This window comes from Leucopleurus acutus, assembly GCF_964270905.1.
Source record: "Leucopleurus acutus genome assembly, chromosome: 6".
NCBI lineage: Eukaryota > Metazoa > Chordata > Mammalia > Artiodactyla > Delphinidae > Leucopleurus > Leucopleurus acutus.
Genome location: NC_139149.1, coordinates 105,102,587 through 105,116,139, shown reverse-complemented (window position 1 = coordinate 105,116,139; position 13,553 = coordinate 105,102,587). Strand labels below are relative to the sequence as shown.

Here is a 13,553-nt window from a genome sequence, read left to right as displayed (position 1 = left end):
TTTTCTAACTATTAATCTTAAAATATTTTTTCTTATTCTTATAAAACCTAGTTTATCTTCCCCACTTGAAGGAATATACTGAAAATTTAATAAATAGTGATTCTGCTGTTATAACCATTTTTAGGTTAGGGAAAGAATACCAGGCTTAGGCAAGCTTACTGAGTTTTAATGCTCTTCCTTTTACTTTACCCCAGGATGGTGCTATCTTAGAATTGTTACCTGATTTTCCTGTACGTCAGTATTCTTATTCATCTGAAATGTCAGGATAAATGGGCCTGACATCCTCAGGGTCGGTGGAGGGTGAACTGAGTATAAAAACACTGATGCTAGTGTGTTATAAATGTGGTTTTGTATTGTGATTCCCAGAAGGCAGTAAGCTGCAACTTATATGGCCTTGGAGTCCAGTGGGGTTTTGTGAAGATTCAGTGGGGTTTAATGAAGTTCAGAATTTTCCCTTCTCTCTTCTTTTTTTTTTAAACTGTTTTTCAACTGTAACTTTAAGTTTAGAGAACTCCACATTTTTTCTTTAATGTTTTCTCTCTCAACTGACAGTGTACTACTTCATAATTAAGACATGTCACAACCATTTAAAAAAAATTGGAGGTCTTTTCTTTGATATTTAAATATAAGATCATCACTTCTACTGGTCCCATAGGTCTCATCACAAACAAAACATGTGAAAATACCTAATTCTGTAGAAATGGACATTTATATATATTAAGACATTCTGACTCAGAGGGACTTCTGTTTCCTCTTTGTTATAAATAGTTGTGTGATTTGCCTCGGATGTTTACAGTGGAGAAGGGCTGAGAGCAGGAAAGATAGACTCTGTGATAAATAGAAATTTGAGTGGGCAGGGACTGAATAATGTGATTATCCTAGATGTTTTTCTCTTTTAGATTGTTCAGGGATTTGTGCTTCATTCTGTCTAATGCATTGATAAAATCATATTTTCATATGGTACATTTTTTGGTTTTTTTTGTTTTTCTTCCACTAATGTTACACATATTAAGAGCTATAAGGAGATAACCTGGTCTGAATAAATGCTGTATTGAAACCATGTAAAGGAATGTTCCCGGATGGGTCCAGAACCCTTACTATTTTTTTAGCTGTCTAATTACCTTATCTGTGGTAGTTGAAGGCATTTTGATAAGAAAATTACGGTCTTTATTTACTCTCGACCACTCTCTTGCACTTTTTAAAAAAGAGGGAGTGATTGTTCAACGTGATCATTTCATCAGATTGTTTGCTTTTGTTATTTTCTATTGTTATGAAGTTGTGCATTTTCTATTCTTTCATTTTGATTATTCAGATATATCCTGCACTTTATGGTGGAATATTTGTTTCATAATTTGTTATCCCAGTAAGTAGAGTACTTATCAAGATGTTCAAAGTTGTATATCTGCTAATCTGGTTGCAGCTTTCACTTTGTAAGGCCATTATTCGCATGCAATTATTGGCTATTTTGTAATTGTTTAAACTAAGGATCTTAAGCTTTACGTCTCCTAAGCCTTAATCTTCATTAGAAAGATTTGATGAAAAGTGACAGAGGAATCAAAACAAATCTTGAACTTTCTGAAATCTTGGAACCCTTTTAAAAACATCATCAATCCTCAGATAAATTCTCTGTAACTTTCTTGAAGGTTCTTGGCCTGTTTAAATATACCAAGAGAATGACTCTTCTGTTTACTTTCCGAAGTCATATTAACAAGTACTTTTCTTAAAATGCTAAATACTTGTATATTTTATTAGATAAGTCATATTTATTATGCTGACGGAAATTTAAGTTTGCATTTTTTTCCTGTGTTTTACTTTTTTAATGGGGATAGGAACAGGAAAACCACCTTGCTATCGTATTTCTGTTTATTTATATCAGCAAATCATATCACATCCAGACAGACTTTTCTGGTACCTCTGTTTCTGTGTACTTGTCCCTGGCATGTGCTATCTTGGAAAATAAGCTGAATGGTTTAAAAATATTACTAAGAGGGGCTTCCCTGGTGGCACAGTGGTTGAGAGTCTGCCTGCCGATGCAGGGGACACGGGTTCGTGCCCTGGTCCGGGAAGATCCCACATGCCGCGGAGCCGCTGGGCCCGTGAGCCATGGCCGCTGAGCCTGCGAGTCCAGAGCCTGTGCTCCGCAACAGGAGAGGCCACAACAGTGAGAGGCCCGCATACCACAAAATATATATATATATTACTAAGAGAGGTAGAAAGAAAAGGTCCAAACCATTAGAGTAATAGTTCCTTGAGGTTCTTTCTTTTTCTTTTTTAATAAATTCATTTTATTTATTTATTTATTTATTTATTTTTGGCTGTATTGGGTCTTCGTTGCTGTGCACGGGCTCTCTCTAGTTGTGGTGAGCGGGGGGCTACTCTTCGTTGCAGTGTGCGGGCTTCTCATTGCGGTGGCTTCTCTTGTTGTGGAGCACAGGCTCTAGAGCGCAGGCTCAGTAGTTGGGGCGCACGGGCTTAGTTGCTCCTTGGCATGTGGGATCTTCCCGGCTCAGGACTCGAACCCATGCCCCCTGCATTGGCAGGCGGATTCTTAACCACTGCGACACCAGGAAAGCCCTCTTTTTCTTTTTTTAATTTAACAAATAACTCATTGTTTCTGTGCCAAGCGTTTTTCTAGGCACTGGTTATACAGCAGAGAATAGACAAAAATCCCTGCCATGTTGGAGCTTACTTTCCAATCTGGGAGACGGATGATCAACAAGATAAGTAATTACATAGCACCTTAGCTGGTGATAGGAGATATAGAGGAAATCTGTAGCAAGGAAGAGTGGTCGAGGAAGACCTCCTTTAAAAAACGACATTTTGAGGAAAGACTTGAAGATTAGGGAGCAAGACATGGAGATATGGGAAAAGAGATGAAAGACTTCATTGTCTTGGGTGGATTGAACCAAGTTGTGACCCCCTTCCCAATTACAAGTGTACAAACAGTTCTCAGCCCCTTCTCCATTCATCATCTAAGAGTCTGCTGTGATCATCTCTCCTATGTGTCATGTAAGATTTCTGGATTCAGTTTCTTTAAAATAGAGTAAATCATTTATTAGATATTTATGAAGAAATCTGAGTGTGGAATACTTCTTGATATTTATAAACTCATTTTTCTCTTTAAAGAATTTCTATCACTAAATCATCCAGGTTACATAAAAATGGAATAATGGTTTAAAACAAGCTGTGAATATTAAAAATAAAGATATTTCCCCCTTTAGAATTTCTGTTGATGTGTTTTATTTTTGTTTTCTTAAAATTGTAATTTATTTAAAAAGAAAAAATATCTAATTGTGATGGTAATGCTAGCATATATTTTGTAGAGGTAGTCAAACATTATGCAAATGCTTATAGAGCACCTGCTGTGTAGAACTGGATCTAGTGTCCTATGCAGAGGACAGAGGATAGAATGTGAGCTGCATGTGAAAGCATGGAGGTTATGGTCAGTATAGTTGAAATGTGACTGGGATATTAGAAATGTGTTGTTTCTGTGTTAAGATGGTAAAAATGTTTAAAAGCTGAGATGAAAGGTATTATTCTAGAATTTTCCCTAAAATGATACTGATAATGGCCCCTTGACATTTTATCTGAAAAAAATCTTGAGGACCAAAATCTCTGTACTTTTCAATGACACCAGTAAGACTTTGTTCATATGCTAGGAACTTTGATCAGTATTGTAAATTCAGCATCTTAAGTAATAATTATAAATGTGCCAGGATAGTTAAAATTAGGAAAACATTGGATGAGTGTAACTTTTAAGAAGATGTGTTTTATTTGCTGAATGTTGGATATGGAGATAACTACTTTGATAACTCTAACACAGTGTCTGTATGGAACAGATAACACATCCTAGCTAATTAGGGGGGAACATTTTCTTCTCTTTTCCACAGGTATCTTTAGGTGGTGTTGATCTCACAGTTCGGGTGCTCACAACAGGTTATTGGCCCACTCAGTCAGCCACACCAAAGTGCAACATCCCACCAGCACCAAGACATGCTTTTGAGATATTCAGAAGGTAAATGTAGATCAGACTTTGTATTTCTAAGTACAAATTGTCCAGAATTTAGATAAATTTGAGCATTCAGTAGTGTCCCCAATTGAAGGGGTATATACTCCATTTTTTAAATCTCATGTTATCCTTTATGCATTTAATATGTAAGGATGAATTGCATAAACTTTTCAGAGGAATATCAATCTGCTTTCTTCAGCATTAGTGCATGGTTAGGAGTATATTTTGTATTGTTGATGTCTGACACTAGCTTGGGGTGACTTGCTTATTGGGTTAACTGTGGAGAAAGGAGGTCATATAAACAGCGGTGGCTGAGCAGCAGCCAGGGGCAAATAAATGTACTGGTGGAAAGTACTTAGTGTGCTACCTTTATCACTTAATATCTAGCTAAGTTTCTTAGGTCTGTTTCCCACCCAGCCACCCCCACCCCTTATTTAGGGCTTCTTTTCTGTAAAAAAAAAATTGGAACTGAACTTGATTCCTAAGGTTTTGTTTAGCTTTTAAAGTCTCCCTTGCATATATGTTTGTTAAGGGTTGGTAGTTTATAATTTCACATATATAATTTACATGATTCTCAAAAACCTGGTTTGATTTGCTGAAGGTTTTACTTAGCCAAACACAGTGGTCGACAGCTCACACTCCAACATCATATGGGTTCTGCAGATCTCAATGCCACCTTTTATGGACCAGTTAAAAAGGTAAATATTAATAGTTTGAAGGTATTTTTATTAAGTAACTTAAAATTAGTCTGCAGAAGTGATTTGTGATTTTTGTTGACTTAGATAAATTATTTATTTCTTTTATTTCCTTACCTGTTTCAAATATTAAAAAGAGGGAAACTTCGGCTTTGATTTATTGATTTCTGTTCCCTTAGTTGCTAACTTCATTTGACAATATGAAGACTATACCAGTAGCCTTCCTTATGGAATAAATAATATAATTACATGTTTTATTTATAAGATTAGATTTGAGATAATATTGCATAAAATAATGGATTTGAGGGCATACAAAGCCATGAGTTCCTTTTCAAAATTCTCAGTCTCCTATAATCCTTATTTCCAATAAATTGAAACCGGGAAAGCTAACACGTAAGATTTGTGAAATGTACAAAATGTTGCTAAAGTGATTATTTAAAAATTAACAATACAGGGGCTTCCCTGGTGGCGCGGTGGTTGGGGGTCCGCCTGCCGATGCGGGGGACGCGGGTTCGTGCCCCGGTCCGGGAGGATCCCACGTGCCGCGGAGCGGCTGGGCCCGTGAGCCGTGGCCGCTGGGCCTGCGCGTCCGGAGCCTGTGCTCTGCAGCGGGAGAGGCCGCAACAGTGAGAGGCCCGCGTACTGAAAAAAAAAAAAAAAAAAAAAATACACTAGAGAAGTGCCTTCATTTAAAGAAGTAATTGCTTTTTTATATGTAAAATTGTGAGGTTTAGAGTAATAATTTACTTCATTGCTTGGTATAAATCAAATCAGGGTCATTTGGCTTAAAATGGCAAAATAATAAAAAGCTTCTAAAAAACATTAAAATACCTAAGTTGTCATCTTGGCAGCAAGTAACAGTTTCATTAAATATTTTAATTAAAATCTTACTTGTCACTGCAATACCAAAGTTTTTTTTTTTAATATTGTTGAAGATGCCTATATACGTGTTCTAATTTTTATATTTAATGAAGTGGGAAATAGTCCTTAGAGTTCAGTTAGTTGAATAATGTTTGACACTATTATATATTTAACTGTAAGTGGGAAGGTCAAGGATACATACTAAAGAACTCAGCTTTTAATTATTGCTTTCTTGTTTCTGTTTTAAAGGAGAGGGTTTTTTCCTAAATAATCATGTTATCTTTTGAGGTTTTATTAAACAGATCAGTAGGTTTTAAAAACATAATTCATATGTTAATTATTGAGGACTGAATTTCTACTTTGTACTTCTAAATCATAGAGCAGGAATAGGCTTTAAGGATGGCAGAGGTTTTTTCTTCCCATCCTATGCTATTATTTGAACTCTTACCATGATCAGACCACACAGAAAGAAACCTAATACTACTTTAGGGTAGTAGTATAATGGCAGTAGCATCTTATAAGTCCATTATTATCCCATTGTGTACTGTTAACATAATTTTAGTTATAAATATAAGGAATTACTCATTACTTGCTCAGATACATTAAAATGTTCATAATGGAAAAAATGGGACAGTCCTAAATAAAGACTTTGTGTGTATGTATACACACATATTTACACGTATACTTTTAAAATAACATTTCCTTTTTATATAGGAATGAGTTTATATCATTTTGTTAAGGGGAGGTTGGGCATTACATAACTTATTTTTCAAATATACTGTTAAAGTTACTAGGAGATAATTATATCTTGTTTCTATTTTTATATTTAAAAAATTAAACAGGAAGATGGATCTGAAGTTGGTGTTGGAGGGGCACAAGTAACTGGCTCTAATACGCGGAAGCATATATTGCAAGTCTCCACTTTCCAGATGACCATATTAATGCTCTTCAATAATAGAGAAAAATACACATTTGAGGTATGGGCTGGTTATGTGAATTTTAACCAATTGTTTCTGATTCTCACCCGGCATTTGGGTTGTTCTCAGATCTAGACTGTAGTGAATAGAGCTATATGTTTAACTTTTTAAAGAAGTTGCCAAACTGCATCCCGAAGTGATTTTTACCATTTTACATTACTGCCAGCAGTGTAGGAGAGTTCTAGTTGCCCCACATCCTCTCCAAAATTTAGTATTGTCTTTTAAATTTTAGCCATTTTAGCTGGTGTGTAATTGTACGTATACATTGTGGATTTAATTTCTTTCCTTGACTAATAATGACATTGAGCATTTTTTATTTGTTCATATGCCACTTATATGTCTTGTTTGGTGAATTCTTTGTTCATATCTTTATTGGGTTTTTTAAAAGTTCTTTACAAATTCTGGATACAAATCCTTCATCAAATCAAATCTATGTTCTGTAAATATTTTCTCACAGTCTGTCACTTGACTTTTCATTTTCTTAATGTTATATTCTGAAGAGCAGAACTTTTTAATATTGACGAAGTCCAGTGGCCACTTTTTTACGTTTATGGTTCATGCTTTTGATATCCTATCTAAGAAATTATTGGCTATCCCAAGTTTGCAAAGATTTTCTTCTAAGTGATTTATAGTTTTAGCTTTTACATTTAGGCCTGTGATCAATTTCAAGTTAATTTTTTTGGTATGGTTAGAGGTAAGGATTAAGAATTATTTCCTCCCCACACATAGGTATTCAGTTGTTCATTTCAGCATCATTTGTCCAAAACACTAGTCTTTTCCCTTTGAATTACTTTGAGCCCTTTATTTAAAAAAAAAAAAAAATTCAGTTGACCATATGTATGTGGGTCTATTTCTGCACACTCTGATCTATTTCATTAATTTCTATGTCTATCCTTATGCTAATTTTACACTATTTTGATAGTGTCAACTTTCTTTTTTTTTCTTAGAGTATATATATTATAATACACTTTTTATTTCTCCCATTAAGTCATGATTTGATTGAATTAAATTCATTTAGTCTTTTCCCATACCTTTGATGAGTAGGTTGGAGTTGAAATGAAGATCATGTGATTTTTAGTAAGTTTAAAGATAAGGAATGAATATTTTAAAAAGCTGTAGAATTATAGCCATATTTATACTTAACTGAAAATCAATTTTCAGACATAGGTGAATGAATATAGGAAGAAATAAGTTTAAGTTTGAAATGAAGAGCAAGATTAAATTCTAGGCCTATTTTAATACTCATCTCCATATTCCCTTTTTGTGATGATGATAAATAGTTAAGAGATGACTGTTTTTATGTGATATACCTCAAGGAAATATTTTGAAACGTAAGTGTTTTATTTTTAGGTCAGTGGCTAAGCCAAGAGGTTTTGCTCTTATAAATTTCCAGGCGTGTTTTACCTAGGGAATAACTTTAAGTTTCAAGCACAAGTTAAATGTGATTGAGTTCTAAAGAATATTGATTAAGTAAGTATTGAGTACCTTACCCGAATATTGTAAGCCTTTTCAGACAGGTGGAATTGAATTATCTTTTAACAGCTTGGATGTTTTAATCTGCTGTTCTCATGGATAATATATTTTAAACAAAATAAGCTACTTGATAAATGCTGCAGTTGGTTTTCAGAGTCCTACTTTATAAAGAGCTGGCAAAAATAGTGGGATAAACAAAAACATAAATTGATTTTCTTAAGCCATTATTGGAATTGCTAGTAATTTTAGTGGTTCAAGCTTCCTTTTCTCGTCCCAGTCAGCTTGCGATCAGTGAGGCTAGTGAGCAGTGATTTAGGTAGAAGGTAAAATTAAGTAGAAAATTCCTGTAATATTTTAAATTTTAGCTAAGTCACAAACCAGAAGCCTGAGCATAAGTGGCGTATGTAAAATGCCATTCCTATGGCTCCAAAACCTTCTGGCTGCTTGCATCTCAAACCAGGGAATAGTGAAAAGGCACATGAAGTTTTTTGTCTTTACTCACACTATGTGCTTATAGTCAGTCTGCCGCATAAGTTTTGTTAGACATCTCTTTTACAGAAATTGCCACAAATTAGAGGAGACAGTTAAAAGTATTTAACTGTAGTAATTACTAAAGGAAGCTGATCTCTTATCTTTGAATATTCTTTCTTTATAAGTTCAGTAAGATGGTGTATTCATTATTTAATGCTACACAACAGGTCTCAAATTCATGTTTTAAAACAACCACTAACAGTTTATTATCTTTCGTGGTATCTGTGGGTTGGGGATTCAGGAGGGGCTTTCTGGGTGGTTCTGGCTTGGACTCGTTCGTGAGTTTAAGATGTCAGCTGGGGCTTCAGTTGTCTAATGTTTGTCTAGGGCTGGAAAATGCTATCGGTATGCGCCTTCTTCCACGTGGCTGGCAAGTTTGTTTTGGCTGTTGGTAAGAGGTCTTAGTTTCTCTCCACATGGGCTTTACCAAACATGGCTGTTTGATTGTCCTTGCCTCCTGGTGGCTAACTTTCCCTAGAGCAAGCGATCCAAGAGACCCAGGAAGAACCTGCAGTGCCTTTATGACCCAGCCTTGGAAGTCACGTATCGTCACTTCCTTATTTTGTTGGTCACTCAAGTCAGCCCTGGTGCAGTGAGGGGACCACACAAGGTTAAAACATACCAGGATCATTGTGGGCCATCTTGGAAACTGCCTACGAAAGGTGACATTTATTGTAGTGTCACATTTAATCCATAGTAGTCAGGCTACTCAAGCTTTTTCCTCTTTATATAGTTTTTGGAATGAAGTCCGTATTGTGATTTAGAACAGCTAAAATACGGAAATACATATAGTGGTAATCTGTACCTTAGATTTTTAGTAATAGCATTTAATTTTTGAAAGAGGTATGGATATTAATACATTTTTCTGAATGTTCTTTATTATACTTTGCAAAAATTTCTGAGAATGAGTCTGAAATATAAAAGCTAATTGTAGACAGTAGCAAAATTAATGTCAGACAGAATTTGAATAGAAAACCATTAAACAGCAGTGGTAATTGATATTTCATCGAGAACTTATGTCAGTAATGTGGCATAACAATATATGAAGGAAAATGGTTGGAAGTACAAGGAGAAATAGACAATTCCACAGTTACAGAAATCCCTCACAAGTGTACTGATTGACTATATGATAAAAAAGAGGGATATAGAAGATTTGAATAACACAATTAGCAAATTAAAATTGAAAGCTATACAGGGAACTTTAAACTCAGAAAGCAAAATACACAAATTGTTCTTGGGAAATATCTGAGGCTGGCATAACCTTATTACTAAAACTGAACAAGGAAAATACAAAAAAGAAAGGGAAGCTATAGGTTATTCAAAATAAATACACAAATCTTAAGTAAAATATTATTAGCAAGTTATATTCAGCAGTCTATTGAAATAATAATTCACTCTGTCCAAACAGAGTTTATTCCTGGAATACAAAGAAGGAATTTGTTAACAGATAGTTACTGAGATTTTATAATAATAATAAAATTAACTGATCACCTGCTATATTACCAGACATCATTTCAAGGAGAAAATCAATGATTTCCACAAATGAGCAAAAAGCACACGAGAAGAGTCAGTCCCCACTTCTTATTTCCAGATGGGGGACTCTTAGCCACCTAAGAATAGAATGAAATGCCTAATGGCATATGGGTGTATCTAATGAGAGACCTAAGCTTTAAATGAGAGACCTAAGCTTTAAATGAGAGACCTAAGCAAACAGTAATTCGTAGTAAAATGTTAGACACCTTCCCATTAAGGTTAGGAAAAATTTAGGATACCTGCCTTTACTACTGCTATCCAGCCTTGTTCTGCAGGTCCTAATTAACACACTAGGAAAGAAAAAGGAATGAAATTTATAAATATCAGGAGTTGACAAAGTTTGTCGACAGTATGATTGTCAGCTGTAATAATCAACTGAGAAATGAGAGTTTGGTTGAAAAGTTTTTCTATAAATCATACTTACTGTAAGTCAACTTTTCTCTACATCAGAATTAATCTGAAAATGACATGAGAAAAAGGATGTTTTAATAAGAATCATAATCTTTCTAGGAATCATTCTAACCCAAAAAGTAGAAGACTTAATCGAAAAAGGCAATAAAAGAAAAGAATATGGAAGTGTAAATGTACCTGAAAGGGAAAGCTATGTGTTATAAAGGACTTTTTTTTTTTTAAGTCACCTATAAATTCATTGAAATGTCAGTCCAAATCTGCGGAAGATTTCTTTTCTGTGAAACTTGACAGGCTGATCCCAGAATTCATCTGGGCAAGAAAATGCACAAGAATAGGCAAAGAGGGGCAGGGATTTGGGAGATGGGAAGGCCCAGTAAGAGGGAAAGGCGGATGTCTTAATACCCAGACATACCTCAAAGTTAAAATTGTTTTTAACATGTGTAGACAAATAGGTCATTTGAACAAAATAGTCCAGAAACAGATGAGTATATAGAGAGGTTTTTGGAATGTGATATATTTACTATTTCTAATAAACTAAATTAAAATAACTGCTACTTCATTTGTGGGAATGGAAGGAGAATAGTATGGCGAACTTAGTTCCATATGTCATATCAAATGTAAAATCAAATTCCAGGTAGATGTAAGTACAAATCTATAAATGTAATAGAAAAAAACAGTATTTTGATAAGCGTGATATAAGTAAGGCCTTTTTTCAAGCCTGTTACATAAACCACAAAGAAAAAGACTGACAGATTTAACCAAGTAAAAAGTAATAAAACATGTAAATGATGAAATAAGTTAAAAGAGAAGATAAAGAGTCTAGGAGAGGGCCTCCCTGGTGGCGCAGTGGTTGAGAGTCCGCCTGCCAATGCAGGGGACATGGGTTCGTGCCCTGGTCCGGGAAAATGCCACATGCCGTGGAGCAACTAGGCCCATGAGCCATGGCTGCTGAGCCTGCGCGTCCGGAGCCTGTGCTCCACAGCGGGAGAGGCCACAACAGTGAGAGGCCCGCATACCCCCCCCCCCCCCAAAAAAAAAAAGAGTCTAGGAGAAATTATTTACAGCAAGTAAGAGTATTGAAAACTGTAATACATAAAGAGCACCAGTAAATCAATACAAAAACAGTTGAATAGAAAAACGTGGAAGGAATACGAATAGATAAAGCACAGAAGAAGAGTTACAGATATCTTGTAAACATAAAAAGATGGTTTTTTCTCCTATTGGTTATAGAAGTACAAATTAAAATAATGAGATAACATTTTTAGCCCAATAGATAGGCAAAAGAAAAAGCCAGTTCTCTGTTTGAAGGTAGAGAGAATGAATACTTGAAACTGCTGTGAAGTTAAATAGTTAAGAAACTTGAAAGGCAGTTTGTCACTGTCTGTAAAATCTTTATAACTCTGAGGAAACAAGTACATTTCTAGAAATCTGCTTCAGAAACCTAGCTCTTGTACTCAGGCAGAAATGCACGCTCCATCACAAAATTGGATACCATCTCAATCTCCATATTGTGATAGAGCAGTACTATGGAATTCCTGTAGCTTTAATGTCGTTATGCAAACATGCAAAATCATCAAGAAATTAATGGAAGAATTCATATGGTGTGATCCTGTTTACATTTAACACTGATACTAGTGTACAGGTAAGTATGTTAATGTACATAAATGTATATGTGTATTTGTATTCATATGTGTGTGTGTGTGTGTATATGTGTGTATGTAGATGTATTTTTTTAAATGGCATAGAAGGATGAACATTGAATTGCAGTACAGACAATTCCTGACTTATGGTGGTTTGACTTAAGATTTTTCAACTTTATGATGGCACAAAGCACGCATTCGGTTGAGGCTGTACTTTGAATTTTGATCTTTTCCCAGGCTGGGATCAGCAAGCTGCAGCTCTCAGCTAGGTGATCACAAGAGTAAACAACTGATACACTTATCACCGTTCTGTACCCATACAACCATTCTGATTTTTACTTTCAGTACAATATTCAATAATTACATGAGATATTCAACACCATTATAAAAACTAGGCTTTGTGTTAGGTGATTTTGCCCAACTATAGGCTAAGGTACGTGTTCTGAGCATGTTTAAGGTAGGCTAGGCTCAGCTAGGATGTTCAGTAGGTTACGCGCATTAAATGCATTTTCAGCTTATTCAGTACTATGAGTTTATTAGGACATAACGCCGTTGTAATTTGAATAAGATCTGTAGCTACCTCTAGGAATGATCTGTAGTTGTTAAAATACCACCTAAGAAGGTATTTCCGGTTCTTTGACTATGGTTAAACAATAATACATGTAAATAAGTCACTTTTATCATGTACATAATAATTACAGTTAACATTCTAATTATTAGTAGCAACTGTTTAATATGGTGGGATTAACATTTATATGTCTAAAGTGTGTAGACATGCTGAGATCATTTGAAGCAAGGGAATATGCATCGTCATCACTAAAGGTCACATTTCTTTCAGTTTCACTTACCTGACAGTCCTTTAGAAAAGCCTAAACTGTTCTTCAGAGACTTGTGAAAGGGAGAACAACTCTCTCCAGATCAGTTACATACTCTGAATAACACCATCTTTATACCCACTCTTCCTAAGCTCCTTTTGAGAAAAAACATCTTTATACAATGTGAATCAAAATGATGTATCCTAATACGAAGATTTGCTGCACCATACAGTACTGTAGATGTGAAGGGACTAAATCATATACATGTACAATTCTCTTACTGTCCCATTGACATAAAAAGAATATAATGAGGGCTTCCCTGGTGGCGCAGTGGTTGAGTCCGCCTGCCGATGCAGGGGACACGGGTTCGTGCCCCGGTCTGGGAAGATCCCACATGCCGCGGAGCAGCTGGGCCTGTGAGCCATGGCCGCTGGGCCTGCGCGTCCGGAGCCTGTGCTCCGCCACGGGAGAGGCCACAACAGTGAGAGGCCCGTGTACCACAAAAAAAAGAATATAATTTAAAAGTTACAGATTCACTCTTTCCTGAACTGCTTTTTTTTTCAGTATTACATTTTATTCATGCCATAATAATGTAGCAAAAATTATCA

The 13,553-nt window shown here is 35.5% G+C and overlaps 1 protein-coding gene across 1 annotated transcript in view; it reads left to right on the top strand.

Moving 5' to 3' along the window:
• CUL3 (cullin 3) overlaps nt 1-13,553 on the top strand; it is a 97,480-nt gene that overhangs the window by 68,907 nt on the left and 15,020 nt on the right. The window contains exons 11-13 of the mRNA XM_082841822.1: nt 3,891-4,015; nt 4,611-4,707; nt 6,408-6,542. Of these exons, the coding sequence (XP_082697948.1) occupies nt 3,891-4,015; nt 4,611-4,707; nt 6,408-6,542 (357 nt within the window). The remainder of the gene's footprint in view (nt 1-3,890; nt 4,016-4,610; nt 4,708-6,407; nt 6,543-13,553) is intronic.